This window comes from Meles meles, chromosome 4, assembly GCF_922984935.1.
Source record: "Meles meles chromosome 4, mMelMel3.1 paternal haplotype, whole genome shotgun sequence".
Lineage (NCBI taxonomy): Eukaryota > Metazoa > Chordata > Mammalia > Carnivora > Mustelidae > Meles > Meles meles.
In genome coordinates this window covers 12,188,622-12,209,546 of record NC_060069.1, presented here as the reverse complement: position 1 = coordinate 12,209,546, position 20,925 = coordinate 12,188,622, and the positions used below count along the sequence as shown (strand labels likewise).

Sequence of the window (20,925 nt, the reverse complement as noted above, 5' to 3'; positions counted from 1 at the left end):
ACCACGTGCAGGGTCGCGGCCTTCACGCCGCCCCGCCTGCCTCCCGCCACGGCGGGCTGGGTTGTGAGGGCGGCCCTTAGAGTGGGCCTCCAGGACTCAGCGGGCGGGGGAGGGAGGGTGGCACCGCGCGCCCGCCCCACCCCCACCCTGTAAGCCTCCCTTCCCGCGCTTACCCTGTGGGGAGGAGGCAGCGCGTCCTCCGCGAGATGGCGTTGGGCTGCCGCGTACCGAACGCCCGCTGGCCTGACTCTCTGAGGGAGTCGCCTTTTGACTTGGAGGGCGGGAGTTTCCTCGGCTAAGGGTTCCTTCCTGGCCTGTGGGTAGAGTGGGGGTGGGAGTGGGTGGGCGTGTTGGGAGCGGTTCGCTCCTGCGGGAATCGGGCGGCAGGCAGGACTGGAGAGCCTCGGTGGCGACCCCTCGTTCCTGACTTGGCGCTGGGGGCTCACTCGTGCGGCAACCGGGGGCGGAAAACTCGCCGAGACGCCATCATGTGTGCACGAGGTCGGGCCCGCCTGTGCTGCTCCCGGACCGCGGCCCTGAGCAGGTGACAAGTTTTGTGCTTAGGAGGGACCCTTTTTCCCTCCAGACAAACCAAGAATTTCGACATTACGTACCTACGGTAATACTACCTCTTTGGGGTGTACGTTTATGTTGAGTTTGGGTAAATATAGAGTTGATTCACCACAAGACGCGACACTTTTAACCAACCTTACCTCACAGATGTATTATACACTGTGTGGATTTATAGTATGATCGTAAGTCTCCAATTTTCGAGCTAAAGAGAGGAAATTGATGTAGTTTATATTCCTATATAGAAGTACTAAAATGAAAATGTGTAATTATATGTATTATTATGTAGTGATTATTTGTGTTACGTCGTTATCCATGTTACTAATTACTTAATAACCACTGAGTTACTATAAAAAAAAATTCCAGTATTTTTTTCCACTATATTTTTACAGGAAAAGGGGGAGATGCTAATAGCTGGGTTTTTTTCCCTGATTATAACAGTAGCATATTAACTCATTTGAAAGTCATCAGTGTGGGCGCCTGGGTGGCTCAGTGGGTTAAGCCTCTGCCTTTAGCTCGGGTCATGATCTCAGGGTCCTGGGATCGAGTCCCTCATTGGGCTCTCTGCTCAGCGGGGAGCCTGCTTCTCCCCCCCACCTCTCTTCCCCCTACTTGTGATCTCTCTCTCTCTCTCTGTCAAATAAATAAATAAGTAAATCTTTGGAAAAAAAAAGTACTCAGTGTAAGAAAATGTTGTCCCAACACCTCTAACCACTAGTCCAGTTTTGCTGTATGAATGCCCTTCCAGATTGTTTTTATGCATATATTGCATTTAGATAGGTGAACTTTAATTTATAGAATTTGTACCATGTCACATAATACTTTATGTTGTGTTCTCTATTCTTCACCTAATATAGTGGACCTTATTTCAAAGATAAAATGATTTTAAATATGTAATGTTAAGACTATAAGATTATATCATCATTTATTTTTATCAAATTCCTTTATAATGAATACATTTTATGTTTAAAAACAATACTGCGGTAAGTATATTTGTGCAAATGTTTTGACATGCCTATTCCATTAGTTCCTTGAAATTAATTGCCAGGAGTGGAAACAACTGGGTGAAAGGATGATGCCCATTTTAAAACAATTTTAAATTATAGTTTTTTTTCTTTTTGATCATTAAGTTGAAGTCATTGGTTTTCAAAATTTCTTTCTCGTAAATTCTTAACGCACCTTTCTATTTGGATGTTTATCCTTTTTAAAGGATTTTTAAGAACTCTTATTAATTCTTTGTAATTTACAGTGGTGGTACAGAGTTGCCTTTATTTCCAATTATAGTGGAAGTGGTGGATTCATTTAAAGCCCCATGTTAGCTTAAAATTACATCGACAGAGAAGATTCTTCCCTTTTATTTAGGTTTTTAAAAATTAAAAAATGAAAAAAATTTAAAAGTGAATGCTGTAGTTTTAAAATGCTTTTTCACTGGTGAGTTACAGTAGTAGTTTTCCTAAGAAAAAACCATCCTTGAATTTTCAATATTAGAGATTGAGGTGGACCATTTTGATAAGGTTTTGTTATTGAGGTGTTAGTTTTGTAAAATGGTTTGAGTAATTCTCTTTTCCTGTCTTTTCTCTGGAATTTTTTTTTCAGTTAAAGTGACTAAATATTTTTTAAAGTTTGTTTATTTAAGTGATCTCTGTACCCAAGGAGCTGAAACTCACAACCCTGAGATCAAGGGTCAGACACTACCGACTAGGCACCCTTGAATTTTCTTTCTCCTGGGCATACTTGAATTTTCTTTCTCCTACCCTCTGTCTTCTGACTACCATTGTTTTTGTCTTGGTGCTTGCATGTAGATATAATAGTTGAATGAATTAATGTTAGCTGACAGCCCAGGAGCTTTAGTAATGATACAGCTTTTTTCCAGCTTTTAGTTAATTTTGTCATTTTGTTATCCAAGTGGAACAGTAAATATATTACTGTAAATAGCAGTGATGAGTATTGTGTATATGATGGCCTCCAAGTTTCACCCTATTTAATCTCCTAGCATTACTCATCTCAAAACCCACTAACTCACTTGAAGGTATAATTAAGAAAAATAATTACTTATTATGTTAAATTTGCTTTAAATTTATTTTCTGTATACTATTGATGGTTAAGGTGAATACTTTTAACACCAAACTTTTTGCTTTAGCCTAAGCATTTATTTGTGGAATGTTTTTAGCAATAGTTTAAAAGTATTAAAAGTTGTTTATTGGTTGTGGATGTTGTATATATAAATTGTATGTTAATTGTATGTATAAATTATAATTATGTGTAAATATACACACAGTAGAAGTTTAAAAATCCCTTAAAAATCAGTCTTGGTAAAAATGGAATAATTTGCTTACTTTGTTAGCTTTGAGTGCCCCCTGCTGCTGAGGACTAAGACAGGCTAGTGCCTTAAGATGTTAAGACACTATTTTTTGTTTTGATGTTTTGATGAATATTACATTTAATTTCTCAGTTAACCAAACTGAATTTGAATAAAGCTATCCCAAACCAAACTTCCTATAATATGCAATGGACTTCCCCCCAAAATTATTGTTTAGTGTCTCAAATATCCATTTTACTTCTATAAATAGAATATGAGAATCAGAACTTTGCTTTTCAATTCTGTACACACTATCACAGAGTTTCTCAGCCATGACTCTATTCACATTTTGGGACAGGTAATTTCTTGCTGTGTGAAGCTGCTTTTGCATTATAGGATGTTTACTGTATTCTTGGCCTCTACCCCAGATATAAGGAGTACCCCTTAGCTGTAACAATCAAAAATGTCTCTGGACCACAAAATCTCCCCTAGTTGAGAAATAATACATTATCATAACTGTTTATAATCTGGCACAGATTTCTGGCCTGACCTATATACCTCCAAATTAAAATACATTAATCCATTGTCGTTCATGGATAGATAATACTAAATAGTTTGTCAAATAGAAAGCTATCCAAAGTTCATTCACAGATGAAGGGGAAATTGAGGAGAAAAAGTCTATAAAATTTCAGAACCACTGTTTTATTTGTTTTGACTTCTGAAGGAGCTAACTGAAAAGTTCAATGGTTCAAGATATGTGGCTTATGTAATACAATCCCACATAGAAAAAACTAAAAACAAAAAATGAAAAACTTTAGCAACAGGTTTTTATACTACTACATTGTCATGAAATACTACTATACTAGAGTTAAAGGAAAGAATTAGGAAGTACCCAAATAGAAACACATAAAAGTAAGTACAGTTGATTCTTGAATAATATAGGGATTAGGAATGCTGACTCACCCTCCCTTCACACAAACTCAAAAGTTGGCATGTAAATTTTGACTCCCCCAAAACTTAATTACTACTAGCCTACTGTTGATTGGAAGCCTTACTGATAACACAAACCATTGATGAACACAATTTGCATGTTATATGGATTACATACTATATTTTTACAATAAAATAAGCTAGAGAAAAAATAGAAAATTATAAGGAAGAGAAAAATGGATTTACAATACTGTACTTTTTTTTTAATCTGTGAATAAATGACCTGGATAGTTCAAATCCATGTTTTCAAGGGTTAATTGTATGTGCACAGATTAATAAAGAAGAACCCAAATACATTTGGTGATGGGACAGTTTGGATTTCATCTCTAAATAGTATAACAATTTGTAGAACCTTCAATTTATCAGTAACTTCTAACATCTAACAAAATAAGAATTCTAATTCAAAAAAATACTGTAGTATTGTTACTAATGTCTGTAAAAATCACTGTGCTCCCCTTTTAAAAAATATGTATCTGTTGGTTTTTTTAACCTTGTTTTTCTCTCTTTTGTAGTCTTTTGTATTTCCTTCTTAAAATCAATAGGCACTTCGTAAATGAACTTCAAATAAGTGGATATACCATAAAATAGTTCCTTGAAGTTCCAGTTGAAATTCGTTGTTAATAAAACATCACAAAATAAGTAAATAGTAAAACTAGGAAAGAAACTTTTTATCCTCTTGAAAATAAATGCAAATAACAGGACACTAACTTATACTGGCATACCACATTATACTTTACAAAATGAATTTGCAGATGTTATCTTACTTCAGTCTCAAAGCAGTTTTCCTGGATAGAAACAGCTGCCAAATAAGTGGCTTATAACTTAGGCAAATGAACCTTGATCCCCTGACTAAATCAATTTTTGTTTCACTATGCTATACTACTTTTCCAACATAAATTTTGCTTCGGAAAAATTTATATTGATATTAGTATGGAAAGACTAAAGATAGAGGTCTGAATTAGAATCCAGAAAAATAATGAATTTCATGTGTGGGTCTCTTTAACTGAAAATAAAGATAGTATCATTTTTTCTATTAGCCCATTGTGAAAATTAGAATTATCAGAGGGACTTACTTGGTGTTATTGAAGAAGAAAAATGTTACTTCAAAAGATGCTTTGAAAACCCTAGTACTGGAGGAAATGATTGTAAGCCTTTTTCAGCAGGAGCTATAATATGTGAGCAAATAATGTTTTCATTTCTAAAGTAAATGCATACTAACACATGGAGTAGTTACAAAATCCATGTTAATTTTGGTGACTAGAAAGAGGAGGGAAAACAAATCAGTTTAAATCTTTGGTGTGTATTTTTGATGTAGATTTTTGAAAAGTTCATTTATATTTTTCAAAGATTTCCTGTGTTTTTTAATAAGGCACTTAGTAAAGGGAAAGTTTGTTTACTGGCATACAACAGGATGACTTTAAGAACTATTTTTACGGGGCACCTGGGTGGCTCAGTGGGTTAAGCCTCTGCCTTTGGCTCAGGTCATGATCTCAGATTCCTGGGATCAGCATCGGGCTCTCTGCTCAGCAGGGAGACTGCTCCTCCCTCTCTCTCTCTGCCTGCTTCTCTGCCTACCTGTGATCTGTCTGTCAAATAAATAAATAAAATCTTTAAAAAAAAAAAACTATTTTTACAAATCTGAACTTGCCAGTTCACAAACTCAGTATAAAGTCAGTATTCTACTGTATGTAAGAGATGATGAGCAACACTGGTTTTAAGAGGGTCCTATATTCTTTTGTTAAAATTTCATGCTGATTTAGTTTAGTTTACTTCAGTTTAGTTTTAGAGAGGGGTGGGGTTTGGGAGGAGGAGAGGGAGAGAGAATCTTTTTTTTTTTTTTTTTTTTTAATTTTATTTATTTAGGGGTGCCTGGGTGGCTCAGTGGATTAAGCCGCTGCCTTCGGCTCAGGTCATGATCTCAGGGTCCTGGGATCGAGCCCCGCATCGGGCTCTCTGCTCCGCAGGGAGCCTGCTTCCTCCTCTCTCTCTGCCTGCCTCTCTGCCTACTTGTGATCTCTCTCTCTCTCTCTCTGTCAAATAAATAAAATAAAATCTTTAAAAAAAAAAAATTTATTTATTTATTTGACAGACAGAGATCACAAGTAGGCAGAGAGGCAGGCAGAGAGAGAGAGAGGAGGAAGCAGGCTCCCCGCTTGAGCGGAGAGCCCTACGCAGGGCTCGATCCTAGGACCCTGAGACCATGACCTGAGCTGAAGGCAGAGGCTTTAACCCACTGAGCTACCCAGGTGGCCTAAGGGAGAAAGAATCTTAAGCAGACTTCACACCCAGCAAGGAGCCGACTTGGGGTTGGATCTCATGACTGTGAGATCATGACCTTAACTGATTAAGCAACACTGGTGTCCCTAGTCTGATTATTTTTTTTTTTTTTTAAAGATTTATTTATTTGACAGAGAGAAATCACAAGAGAGGCAGGCAGAGAGAGAGGAAGGGAAGCAGCCTCTCCGCTGAGCAGAGAGCCCGATGTGGGACTCGATCCCAGGACCCTGAGATCATGACCTGAGCCGAAGGCAGCGGCTTAACCCACTGAGCCACCCAGGCGCCCATAGTCTGATTATTTTTAATCCTAAACCTAAACTGAGCTGTATTGCTGGCCAATTTACTGTGAAAGTAGTTTTTATGAAAATATTTTGTATTATAAATACAAGATTTAATACATATATATGGTTTTTGCCTTAATGTCTTGTAATGATATCTACTTTCCAAATTACAGTCTGCTGCAAATCCTGAGACTCCAAACTCAACCATCTCCAGAGAGGCCAGCACTCAGTCCTCATCAGCTACAACCAGCCAAGGCTATGTTTTACCAGAAGGCAAAATCATGCCAAACACCGTTTTTGTTGGTGGAATTGATGTTAGGGTATTGTATATTTCATTTATTTAAAAAAAAATATTCAGTGAATAAGGAGGTTGGGGCCCTGTTGTAAACATAGGGTTTTTTTGGAATTTTATTCAGGTTTGGAATTAGTTTTATGTTTAATGTATAGAGACTAAAACTATCATTGACAAAGATCTACAGGTGGTTTGGGGATACTTGGGGGAGATATTTCCACATCTTCAAATCTTCTTTATAATATACTTAAAAACTTTGAATGTTGAGTTTTTACTCTTGAAGTCAAATTCTTCTCTATAGATGGATGAAACCGAAATTAGAAGTTTCTTTGCTAGATATGGTTCAGTAAAAGAAGTGAAGATAATCACGGATCGAACTGGTGTGTCCAAAGGGTAAGTACAACATGTTCAGTGTGAAAATAAAAAATAACTAACCTAGAAAAATTCAAAATTTGTGTTCTTAAACTTGTATAAATCTGTTGCTTTGTTCCTTTCTTTCATATAAAGGGTAAGTTTGTTGTCAGCTCTTCTATTTGTCATTTTCACAGTGTTTATATGTAAATATTTTCCATCATTTATTTTATTTAAGTGGATTAATCAGTTTTATCCAAGAGTTATTTTCTTTTATTTTTTTTTAAAGATTTTTATTTCTTTATTTGACAGACAGAGATCACAAGTAGGCAGAGAGGCAGGCAGAAGAGAGAGGAAGAAGCAGGCTCCTTGCTGAGCAAAGAGCCCAATGCAGGGCTCCATCCCAGGACCCTGGGATCATGACCTCAGCCAAAGGCAGAGGCTTTAACCCACTGAGCCACCAAGGTGTCCCACAAAGAGTTATTTTCTTCATGTATTAAACAGTATTTTAAATTTTCATCATCTTGCCTTAGATAATAAATTCAGGTTCATAGATAGGACTTTTCTGTTAACAAATGATGTCCTACACTACATTAATCTTTACATATTCTGACATAGATCAGGGAAGAAAACAAAAAACTGTAATATTGATAGAGGATCGATCATGTACATCTAACAAATATTTATCTCAGTACATTCTTCATTTTTTATCATCATTTCTTTCAATCATTTCATGGAATATTAGAAGTTTTGTACTATCATGTTGGTGATTTTTACATATTATCTCTGTTTTTAGCTATGGATTTGTTTCATTTTATAATGATGTGGATGTGCAGAAGATAGTAGAAGTAAGTAATCTTATGGCAAAATATCTTCATTAGCTTAAGGATGCAATGCTTAGTGTTGTTTGAGTCCTGAATTTATATAGCCTGTATAAAATATAGAAATAACTTCCTGTTTGAAATCCAAACCTCGAGTAATCTTATGTAACTTGTCAGACCTGTTTATTTGTAATTGGACATCTGGCTTCATGAACTAGAGACAGGAAAGGTTTCAGACAGAGTATAAAATTTTTTGATCAAATTCCAAGACTCTTTTCAACACTTGAGTGGTGAGATGTTAAGGTAGCTTCATGCTGATAAATTTTGATTGAGTATGTTGTTACTATTGATCTTCTCTGAGGGTATAGAGTTTAGAAGACCTGGAGTGTTTACCAAAGTCTCGAAAGTAGAGACTTTGAAAATTGATTTTAGTTTTGTTGTTTATTTTCAGTCACAGATAAATTTCCATGGTAAAAAGCTGAAACTGGGACCTGCAATCAGGAAACAAAATTTATGTAAGTAAAGAGGAGAGTTATTCTTTTTGACATGTATAACTTTTTAGAAAACTAAAAGTGGACTTTATTTTCATTTTATTCTTTAAAAAGGTGCTTATCATGTGCAGCCTCGTCCTTTGGTTTTTAATCCTCCTCCTCCACCACAGTTTCAGAGTGTGTGGAGTAATCCAAACACTGAAACTTACATGCAGCCTCCAACCATGATGAATCCTATAACTCAGTATGTTCAGGTAAGAATTACCTATATTCTTCTTCCTTTATTTTTAATGGTCTTGAAGATTTTATTGATGGGGCCACCTTAAAAATAAGCCAGTCTCACATTTTACTCTCTGAAATGAGAAATGGTGGAATTTCCATAATAAGTGATATTACTCTCTGAGTACTTGGAGTGATTTCTAACTTTTGTTAGAAATTTTGTTCTTAGTTTTGTTTCTTATGCCAAGCTAAAATCTGCTGCTATATAGTTTGTAAAACTTTATCTTAGAACTGACCTCTGTAGCTACATAGAACATACTCATCTGTTTTTCCCTGCCATGTGGTAACTCCTAAAATATTTGAAGGCAGGTTTTCTTACGTTTGCCTGGTTTGTTCTCTAAGTTTGGCAGTTCTAGTTATTCTTTATTTGCAGTGATTTTCAGATGTCTTCTCATACAGATTCCTGACTTCTGGATGTGTTCTGGTTCTAGAATGGGGAAAGGTTTCTAAAGACAACTGTATTTGTAAATTCTGTGAGTTTCTGGTATATAATTTGTTTGGTCCTGGTTTCTTTAATATTTGTAATGGGTTTTGGAATACTTATTACCTCCTATTGATGATGAGTAACAGTGATTTTTTCTTTATTGCTGCAGTTTAGAAAACTTTTATTTGCAGGAAAAGAGAAATAGTAGTGAAGTAGTTCTGTAGTGTCTCTCATTTGTTTACATTTTCCACCTATCTGAAATGTAAGGTATATATTTGTTATTTTTCTTGCTCTAAACATGGTTAGAAGAAAACCCCTACTTGTTCCTAATACTTACTGTGAAGTATTACTTACTTGGGTCTATTCATGTATATATTACATAGATGATTTCAATCAGTAAATATTGAAGGGTGTAAGACATTCTATTAGAGTTTTTTTTTACCCTTCAGTTTTAGGTTAAGTATGGCCTTTACCTTTTAGAAATGAAATACAGAGCCATTGAGTATGTAGGAGGACTACACATTGGCTACACATTACCCAAAAGGAATACAAAATTTCTTGAAAATGTTTTAACAAAGAAATAACAGGTGTATTAATATAACTTTAACATGGAAGTCTGTTCTAATAGAACTTTATCACCAGTGTAAGGAAGACACTTCTTAGTGGAGGTAAATATACAAGTAAGATAAACATAGATGGGTAAAGTCAGTCACTTCCCTCAGTTATCTCTTCCTCCTCCCCAACCAAAAGACTTAACATTTGATGAAGAATTTTTCTTCATGAAGCCAATCACTCCAATAGAATTCTGCATTTGTGTATAGAAAAATAAGATTTGTTTTCATACTTGGGTTGTATTGGGAATAATACTTCTTTTTAATTTTTAAGAATTTTGTTTGTTAATGTCATCTTTCTATAAACTTTATTCTCAGGCCTATCCTCCTTATCCAAGTTCACCTGTTCAGGTCATCACTGGATATCAGCTGCCTGTATATAATTATCAGGTAATTTAAGAGGGAACAACATGATTTACTTTGGAATACTACTGAGGCCTTTATTCATATAAATTTCTGTAATAGTTTGTCTAGTTGAGTATGCTTAAAATAAGGTAAAAAGTTAGAATTAGTCTAGAATTAGGACCTCTAGTTACTTAGAAAACATGGAATATATTTTAACAGGAATATACTTAGCACAAATTTTTCTCTTGTATTGTCTTTGAACATTTGCTGTCCTCTTCTGTATTTCAACATACATTCTTCTATCCTTGTTGTCAAATAGCTGAAATGTCCTGACTGACTTTTACAAGTTCTAGTGGGATTGGTCAAAATAAAATGATTACTCAATTCTTAGAGCATTGGATTCCAATTATATTTGGTAGTGTTTATTTTAGCTGACTACTACGAGAGAGTAGGTCTGAATTTCTACCATAGATACAGCCATATCTGTGACCCATGACCATTATCTATGGTCATAAATTCAAAGCTATTTATTTTTATTTTTTTCTGAAAGCTAACACAGAAAATTGAGAAAAACTTAGAGTTTGTATATGAAAGTAACAAACCCTCAGGTATTAGAAACGTAAAGAACTTTTTTCCTCCATTATGTTTCTGTTCCTGCAAGTTCAAGAATCCAGCTTGATAAATACCTCAACATTGTCTATCTTTCACATTCGTGAAAATTTATAGGAATGGTTAACTAACTGTTACTGCCTCTCTCTCTCTCTCTCTTTTTAAGATGCCACCACAGTGGCCTGCTGGAGAACAAAGGAGTTATGTTATACCCCCGGTAAGGTGAATTATCAGCCAAACATATACTTTCTTTAATTTTTTATTATTTATTTACTTATTTATTTTTGGAGAGGGAGAGAGAGATTTAATGTGGGCCTCAGTCTCACAACCCCAGGATCATGACCTGAGCCAAAATCAAGAATCAGACACCTGATGTACTGAGGCACACAGCCACCCCTTTCTTTTCTTTATTTTAAAATCTGTTCTCATTTTAACTGTGAAATGTTTCTTGGCCTTTTGCCATCTCATGTATGCCGGGGCATAATTATTTTTAAATTCCCTATCACATGTGTTTTTTATTGATTTCTTGTCAATGCCAAGTATATTCTTCCATGCAAGAAACTGTGCTTTTCATTTCTCAGATTGTTCTTACATTAAGACAATGGCTGCTCTGCATACAACAGGTGCTAAATTATATATAATCCAAGAAAGATAGTATTAATACCTATGCTAATTCTAATTCAATGAATTTAGAATTAGTATTGAAGCTGTCTCTACTTTTCTACCTGTAAAAACATCTGTTGAAGAAAAGCATATATTTCACTGTTAATACTGTTACATGAGAAATAAAAGAGGCTGTTAGCTCTGAAACACTTGAGCATTTCCCTCCCCCGCCCCCCGAGCCTTTACCTTTTACCAGGATTGGACCTATGAATAATATAACATGAGTTAAAATTCTCAGGCACCGGTAAATTCTCATTTTATTACTACATGTTGGAGTGTCTTTCTTAGAGCCCTTCTAATCTAATTTTGTTGAAGCTTAGAAGACTTTTCAAATAAAAGACTATCTTAGTGCATTTCAGCTATTCAATTTAAAGTTTCTGAAATAATACAAAAACGACAACACAGCCCACATTTAAATGCTAAATATAAGCTCATCTAATTTGAAGAATAAATTGTTTAGAAATATATGTAATGTACATCTTTTTAATTATACTTTTATTGTAATTTAGGCTTATACTGCTGTTAACTACCACTGTAATGAAGTTGATCCAGGAGCTGAAGTTTTGCAAAGTGAATGTTCAGTTCATGAAGCTACTCCATCCTCAGGAAATGGCCCACAAAAGGCAAACATCTAATTTTGTTTATTGATATTTATATTTTCACAATTATTTTTTGAAGTTTTAATAATGGCCCTTTGAGATGTAAACATCTTTTTTCAAATCTAAGTATGGAAGCCAAAAATTACAGAGCTTAAGTAACTAATACTTTGGCAGTTTTTATAAAAGTTGATGAAATTTTAGGCACCCCCAAGCTTTTAGTGTTTACATATAGTTTCTGATATAGTAGACCTTTTCTCTCTTATATTTTCATGGTTTTTAAAATCATACTTAAATAACTATTAATGTAATTGGTAGAATGCAGAAGACAGGTAGTTTCCTCAAGAATCCTCTCTTCAAAAGAGAGATTAGTATGAATTATACCCACCTTTTTTCCCATTTAAACATTTACTTAGCTGAATAGTAATACATAATTATTTATTGTATTCTCTCCATAACATTATATATGGTAGCAGCTCTCAAGAGTGGTGGAGTCACTAGTTATAATTGAAATACTGAAATAGGTGGAGTTGCTTCTTTTTTAATCATTAGAACAAACTACTAACAGTGCTCTCTTCAGTGCTCCTATGTTTTTCTTGAGTGGGTGGGAATGTGGAAGTAGCTGATGTGATAGGAATGTATGTAATAACATTGAAGGTTTCCCATTGGATTGTGTGAACTTTGTCCTTGTGTTTCTCAATGAAAGAAGATGTTGAGAACTACTCAACTATAGAGTAAAAAAAAAAAATGCCTTGATTTGAGTGATGAATAGTTAAAATTATCAGGTTTTATCCTGGATGTTTTTTCTTGGAATGTTGAAGTTCACTGTTTCTTATCTATCAGGAAAAATTAAAGAGCCTTGAGCAAATATCTGAGGGTTTTACTAAATTGAGCTTTACAACTAGTACTCTTAAGATTCTAAAAAATTTTTTATTTGATAAAAAATTACATATTGACATGTAATGAATTACATGAAAATGTAATATATTGTGAATTACATAATATTTTATAGATTACATAAGAATTCTTCAGAAAGAAGCACATGTATTCATTCAACTTTCTTTAAAAAGCTTGTTAAAGTGAGTAAAATATTGAAAATACTTCTCTTTTCAGAAATCTGTGGACAGAAGCATACAGACTGTGGTATCTTGTCTATTCAACCCAGAGAACAGACTGAGAAACTCTCTTGTTACTCAGGATGACTACTTCAAGGTATGAAAGAATAGTATACAGGATAGAAAGCATATCTGTCAGCTATGAAGCATCTTTTTTCCTGTGGTATATGTTTTGAGATTACAAAGAGCATTTAATTGAACTCTTGAATTTGACTGTACTCAGAAAACCTCTGTGGGTGAGTTTTACCTGGCTATTTTATGCTGTTCAAACCTTGATATAGTGTAGTTTGTCCTCAGGGAAGAAACCCTTAGCAGAAGTTTATAACTGAAAAGGTTGTGAAAGAAGAGAGTTGAAAGAGAATATTGGCTTGACCAAATGGAAAAAGAGGAAATTTTAGGTACAGAAAGCAGAACATACCTTGAAGATACCTCAGGTTCAGTTTCATACTGGTGCAATAGGGTAAATATGCAATAAAGTAAGTCAAATGAATTTTTTTGTTTCTCAGCACATATAAAAGTAATGTTCACACTGTACTGTAGTCTATTAAGTATGCAATAGCACTATATCTAGAAAAAAGTATATATATCTTAAAATATACTTTATTGGTTAAAAGAATGCTGTCATCTGAGCTTTCAGTGAGTCACAATCACTGACCCTAAATCACCATAACAAATAACAATAATAATAATGTGTGAAATATTAAGAGAATTACTAAAATGTAACACAGACACACAAAGGGAACAAATGCTGTGGGGAAAATGGTGCCAGTAGACTTTCAGTTCACTCTAATGGAGGAGGAATATTGTGCAAAAGAAAGTTTTTTTTTTTTAATAACAGGTTTATTGAGATATAGTGTACTACCATACAGTAAACCCATTTAAAACAAATCCATTTTTTAGTGTATTCACAAAATTGTGCAATCATGACCACAATCAATTTTAGAATATTTTAATCCCCTCTTAAGCTATTAGCAGTCACTCTTTATTTCTCCCCAGTTCCTCTACCCCTAGGGAGTCACTAACCTGCTTTTTTTTTTTTTTTTTTTTATATAAAGATTTTCCTATTCTGGACATTACATATAAGTAGAATAATGCAATATGTGACATTTTGTGACTGGCTTCCTTCACTTAGCATAATGCTTTTAAGGTTCATCAATGTTACAGTGTATACCAGTACTTCATCTCTTTTTATTTATGGATATACCACCCTTTGTGTATTTATTACTTAAGAGACAACTTGGGTTGTTTCCACTTTCTAACTGTGATGAGAAATGCTGTGAACCTTCATGGACAAGTTATTCTGTGGACCTATGCTTTTATTTCTCTTAGGTATATACCTGGGAATGAAATTGCTGACTAATAGTAACTATGTTTAACCTTTTGCGAAATAGCTAGAATTTTTCCAAAATGACTTATACCATTTTATATTCAAAGGGAAGTTTTTAACTATTGTTTTCAGTCTTAAAACAAGGAAAGGAGAATAGCTTTTTCTCTGCCTATGAATGGGCATAGGATGAAACCTAAAGCCCTTTTAAAGGATATACTAAGGGCTTCCTACTTAATACAGAAGAAGAGCAGAGCCATAGCAGGATTAAGTTCTTGTCATCGTCACAATAGGAAGTAAGACACATTGATTCAAAGTTTTGACGTTTGTTCTCTTACTATTTTATTATACACAGACAATATAATTTAAAAGGAAAGAACTAGGATTGTATGGCAGCCTACCTTGACCAAAGTTCTGAAGGTTAAATAGGTAGTACTTAAATGATTTGTTTGCAAAGCAGAAAGTATTCTTTAAACTTGAGTTTTCACCTGGTATTAGTCAAAAACCTTACTTTGAATCTTCAGTTTTCTGTTCTTCTGCACTAGGAATCAAAAGTTGATAGTCTAAAGTTGTCTAGTATCTAGACCTCTTTTGATTGGCTAAATGTTATTGTTATTGTTTTAATTGAATAGAATGTATCAAGGCAAGGTATATACTTTTCCATGTTGTCTTTAAAATCTTCACATCCTACCTGACCTCTAGAGATAACTTGAGTTTGTGACCACTGTTCTGGGCTTTAACCTAAATAGGATATTATCCTGTTGACAGATTGCAAAATTTCCAGAAGCCACTCTTCTTTATACGACAACTTAATTTAATCTTAGGAAAAGGGCACAGTTAAGCTCTTAGAGAAAAGAAAATACCATCGTGTTAGTCCTAGTTCATCAGCTCCATTCCTTTTGCACATCCGCAGGCAACATAAAGTGAAAGGAAATTTTATATATATTTTTTATTTATCTCTTAATTTCCTGAAGAATGATATATCTTGATCACAGGTTAAGGGTATGCCTTTAAATATAACAAAATTTTTGTTTTTTAACCTAAAAGCATAGCATTTCAGTTCGGAGTGGAGTGCTGTACTCAAGCTGTGATTTCTACCAGATGCACTCTGTTAGTAAAAACAGTACTTTAAAAAAAATTACATGTGTTTTCCACCAGCTATCTTTGGTGACATCACTGCCAAATCATTAATTAAGAATCTTAATAAAATGGCATTGACTCCCAAGTCCTCTGTTTCTGAGTTTACTGAGATTTTTTTTTTAAATTGTTGAATAAAACTAGGTCATTAGTATATTTGTTATCTTAAAGTTCAAGAAAGCTTCCCAGAAAGGATCGTTTTTCTCTTGTTATTTATAGTTTTTTTTAAACCCAGAATAAATGCTTTAAGTATTTTGCAACTATCTTAGGTCATAGTGATAATACAAAATTTCCAATGAAGTAAAAAAGGACTGTTTCTGTCTTTTCTAGGATAAAAGAGTACATCACTTTAGAAGAAGTCGAGCAGTGCTTAAATCTGTTTGATCCTCTCTGCTAACTTTCTAGTCTCATGGCAAGTTGCTGGTTTTGAATATTAAGAAGAGACTGAAAGTTTTCACTATTATAGAAATTTAATTCTGAATTTTGATAACTCACACTCAGACTTTCTTACATAAGTTGTGGTAGATTGCCTAGTTTTATTTTACATTGATACTGTTCATTAGATGTTTATTTAGAAACTAGTTCTGTGTTCAATATATAGTTGAAAGTGAAAAATAATTGAGACTGAAAGGAATAACTTTATCTGTAAGGATTTTTTAAAAATTGAAACTGACATTTTAAGAGTTTAAAAGTAATTGCTGATTTTCAGAAAATTAGAAAACCTATTTTGAAAGGTCAGAATTTTGATAGTTTGAATTCAAGCATTTCACTTCTCCAACAAGTACTTGTGAACAGTACAATATTTATAGTATTGTTCTTTACATTTATGATTTGTCTCGAAATTTACCACAAAAGCAGAGTTTTTAAAACTGTATTTTTAATCAATGGAACTCAATATATAGTTAGCTTTATTGAAGTCTTCCTTGTCTAAACCCAGTAAAAGAGAGTCTAAACAAACAGTCCAATCAGTGGGTCTTAAGTTTAGTTCGAAGTACTTGTTTTTTATCTAGAATCCACACATAGGTATCTTATTTGATTGGGATGCTAATTAGGATAACTAAAATTCTGGGCATAATTTTTTTAAAAATCCAAAACAAACAAAACTTTACTAGGTACATAAGCTGCTTCTCAGTGAGTTACCATTCTCCTTTTTTCTTTAAATTTTTTTCCCTTGAAATGCTAAACTCAATGGCTGTATCTTAAATTGTGCAAAATACTGCTATTAAAGAATGCTGAAACTTTTTTTATGTCACTTTAAAGGTTAATCAGAGTATCTGAAAGGAATTGTTTTTATAAAAACATTAAAATGTTAGTTATTTGTTAAAGAGCAAATAGATTTTATTTTTGCCTGTTAACCTATTATAGTTCCCTTTTTAAAGTAAAATATGTTTAAAAGAGTCAAAGTGGTTGTGTTTCAAAACCACTAAGGTTTTAAGTGTATCTCTAGAATATGCTAGGACAGAGCTAACAATCATTTCTAGATTAGCTAGTCTCCTTGTTAGATGTTGTAAATTGTGACAGACAGCTAGAGCACTAGAGCCCCTTTTGCTGCCCCTACAGTCTTGATTTTCCAGTCTGTAGCACCATTCTTCCAGGAGGTTTGCTCCTTGAACAGATGATGTAAAGAAGAGAAGTACCAACTTAAACAGTTTTAGGGCTAAGCCTTGAAAAGGTGGCAACAGGACAAAACCTTTCTAAGGGAAACACTGTATCAGCATCATTTGACCTGCCATGAAAATGAGTTTAAAGTGGCTTCCTGGGCCTTTCTTTCATTGGTCCCTTCACTAAAAACATGGAGACTCCATTTAGCCCTAACGTAAGGCAACTACTGTGGGCCATATCTTCAGTCTTCATTGTTGTCTTATAATCCCTAATAATTTTCACTCTGAATCTGAGGGGAAGTGTCTTAACTTAAGGATCCCTGAGAGGGCTTTCTTATGCCTCAGAATTTGAAAGTGCCCTGAAATTTGTCCTTTAAAAAATTCTCTGTACTTTTTTGGGGGTGTGCTATAACATTCTTACATGTATCATCCTGTGATTAAATTTCCAGGTTACTCTAAATGATACCTAAATTTGAAAGAGCCAATTCTAATTATCCCAATGTGACCTTAAGAAAAGTAAGAGAATAAACTTTATTTTTCTGCTTTTTTGTTGGACTGAAGTATTTAAAAGAGTAAGGTAGAAATAAGAGACAAAAAGTCCTGAACCTTTCAAAATGGAAAATTAATTTTAAACTTATAAGTATGTTCCTATTACCTATTGTTAAAACTGTTTTTGCATAAATGAATAAACAAATAAAGAAACTTTTTTTTCCCAAAAGCATTTCAACCTACTTATTTATGTCATATCAGCAAAGAGATAGTGGGGAGTTGGGTGGGTAGTGATGTGAAAGGGTTTAGCTCCTTAAAATTCAAAAGTTGTAAATATCTTTCAATTTATTAATCTAATGGAGTTACTTTATGAAAGCAAATTTTGATACATTGCATTTCATTGCTCTTTCTTATGAAATGAAGAGATAGGTTTTTGTGAGAAAATAATCCCTTTTAGGTTAAGTTGGAAATGGTTAATGGGTTCCAGTGCCATGAATTAACAGAGCGGTGCCTAGTGAGAATGATGGTAAGTCACATGTAACTATAGTTTCATGACCAGGGTCCTTCTCATTTTGGACTCTCTATATAAATATTTTGTCTACTGCATACTTTGGACCTCACCTCTGTGACCCTTATTTGGAAGTATTGCAGTTGTCTATGATAGAGCTTAAATTTTTCATATTGTATGTACTTCAAATAAGGATGTATCCAAAAGATCATTACTCAAGCTCCAGTACCCAGAGTTCTATAAACTAAGGCCAGAAGAGAGGAAATTCTCCCCTTTGGATACTCTTATGCTACCTTTCATAACTGACTCATTACTAGAAAAATAGATACTAAGTTTTTCTAAGAAAAAAAAGAGTGCCTTCTGAATCACCAAAGATTAAATTTTGATATTTAAAGTATAATTTGTTGAAGATTAGTAATCCTGAAATGTACATGTGTATGTATGTATACACACATATATATATACTGACCGGTTTTCAGAATATTTGATTAGCCCTGACTAAGCTAAATAAAAGTGTATAACGTTTTGAGACCGTAAAGCTAGACTACATATGTCTTAAAATAAACAGTTGTTTTAAACCTGCTTGATATTTATTTATTTATTTTTTACAATTTTGTTTATTTATTTGACAGAGATCACAAGTAGGCAGAGAGGCAGGAAGAGAGGGGTGGGGGGAAGCAGGCTCTCTGCTAAGCAGAGAGCCTGATGCCGGGCTAGATCCCAGGACCCTGAGATCATGACCTGAGCAGAAGGCAGAGGCTTAACCCACTGAGCCACCCAGGCGCCCTGAAACCTGCTTGACATTTTAAACATATTTGCAAGTTGAGGATTACCTCAAAATTCTCAACACAAAATCAAGTCTTTGGGATTGAAAAAGAAATTTCATATAGCATCTTTTTTTGGTAAAATGTTGCAAATTATGACAAAAATCAAGTGATGTCAAAAGGTTCGTTAGCCCTGTAAGAAATACATTGTGTGCTGTTCCCCTCCTAAGAACATGTAACCTTTGTATGGTTTAAAATAACTAATATTGATTACTCTACTCTAACTGCAAGGTATTTGTTGACATTCAAAAATAAATACTCCACAGCAGTTCCTTGTATTTGTAAAGCTCTCTATCCACTTTCCTAAAATTCTCTTGGTTGTCTTTAAAGGTAAACTCATAAAAACGGGCTGCCACATTGCTTAATCGTCTTGCCTGCTTTCATGACTGTTGTTTGAGGGTAATAAGGAGCAGCAGCGATAAGGCAGCGTGCCACTCTACTTTTGCAAAGATGGCAATAGAGAAGGTGGGGGACCATAAGGGGGAGAAAAGCGGCAGTATTTTCCATTGACCAAGTCTTGCAAATAGGCCCAGCTGTTGAGTAGGATCATTTGGAATCCCTGAAACACTTCCAGATGAGGATTGCTCCTGTACATGCATTGATAACTGTATAATCTAGCTCTTCCCGACATTACATGTAATACGTCTCTGTGTGTAACTGAATCTTCTTGAGCAATTCCTCACCACCCATCATCAAAGCCTCTGAGTTTTCCATCTGTAGATAGTACATTTGGTAGTAGAAAACAATAAACATAAGAAGTTCAAACTATAAACATGCGTTTTTGAATGCTCATGCAAAATATTCAATCTGTAGTGAAGAAATGATAGGTAATTCTGCTTTGCGTTTAGAGTTAAAAACATCTGTCTAATATGGCTGTAGCTGTGGGCCAATCCCAAGGAAATGCAAAAAATTGTCTCTTGATACAGAAGTTGAAACTAGCACCGTACAATTAAGCTCTACGGTAGCTATATTTTATGTTTTTAACTGGTCTGAAACTGAAACTTTCCCACTTAGTCTCTAGTTCATTTTCCCAAGGCACATGGAGGCTTTGTATCTTATGTGTACCTCCATTAAGGCTGCATGCCAGGAATATGCCTTTTCCCACATAAAATTCCCAGCTACCAGTTCAGTAGGTCTTTAACAATAGAACAAATGCTTGCATAACTGGGATATTGGGGTCATGAAAGCTCTTTATAAATTTGAAGCAATAGTAACATTTCATGCAGTTCAGAAAGTTGGAGGTTTTATAATCCTTAATCAGTACTTTTTTACAGAAAACAGATCTAACAAAAGTACATGAAGGTTCTAATCTCATCTATTGTCTTTCCCCAGAATAAAATGAATAGAAATATACTCTGTTCTGGCTCAGTCTTAGGTGAAACTATTTATTGTAGAAGAAAGGCAGGTCACGTCAACTGATCTTTACTGGTATAGCCAGATCAACTGTTTACAGTTGGGCTGGTCCCCTCTGCCCTTGCACACTTGTTAAAAATGTTTAATATTATCAATCTACTACCATCCCCCCAGAATAAATGGCTAGACTAGTAGGAATGGAGAGAAATCATTTAAAATACAGAGGCCATTTTCTCTTTGTTTTTTCCTAAGCTTATCCCCTACCTAGTGTTTAGTTGCTTCACAGTGTGAGTAAAATCTGAACACTGCTTAAGTAATATACCTGCTAAATGAGAAAAGTTTTAACTGCATTTTTTTCTTCTGAACATAGTTTGGTTACTGTTGATCATTTTGGTTTTGGTGGTATGTCAGTCTTTGACAAAATAAAAACTTATACACTCACTTTCCAAAATTATATCTATAATTAGATCAACTTTATATTTGATGGGGGAGTTTCCTCAATGATACCAATCAGGAAAGTCAAAGAACATCAGAACCATCATCTGGGATGCTTTTCAGAGATTCAGATTCCTAGGTCTTAATCTCAGATGCTTTTATTCTGTAGGCCTGGGCTCAGAAATCTATTTTTACCATGTCTCTCAGGGGATTCTGATCTCTGCAATACTCACTTTGAGG

The 20,925-nt window shown here is 34.6% G+C and overlaps 1 protein-coding gene across 1 annotated transcript; it reads left to right on the top strand.

Annotated features, from left to right (window-relative positions):
- The first annotated feature begins 749 nt into the window (after positions 1-749).
- Positions 750-15,859, top strand: DAZL (deleted in azoospermia like). The gene is made up of 11 exons (XM_046002322.1): positions 750-755; positions 6,591-6,737; positions 7,011-7,102; positions 7,857-7,908; positions 8,333-8,396; positions 8,487-8,626; positions 10,005-10,076; positions 10,807-10,857; positions 11,813-11,926; positions 13,013-13,111; positions 15,806-15,859. Exons 1-11 carry the CDS (start codon positions 750-752, stop codon positions 15,857-15,859), a joined length of 891 nt encoding a protein of 296 aa, XP_045858278.1.
- Positions 15,860-20,925: the final 5,066 nt, after the last annotated feature.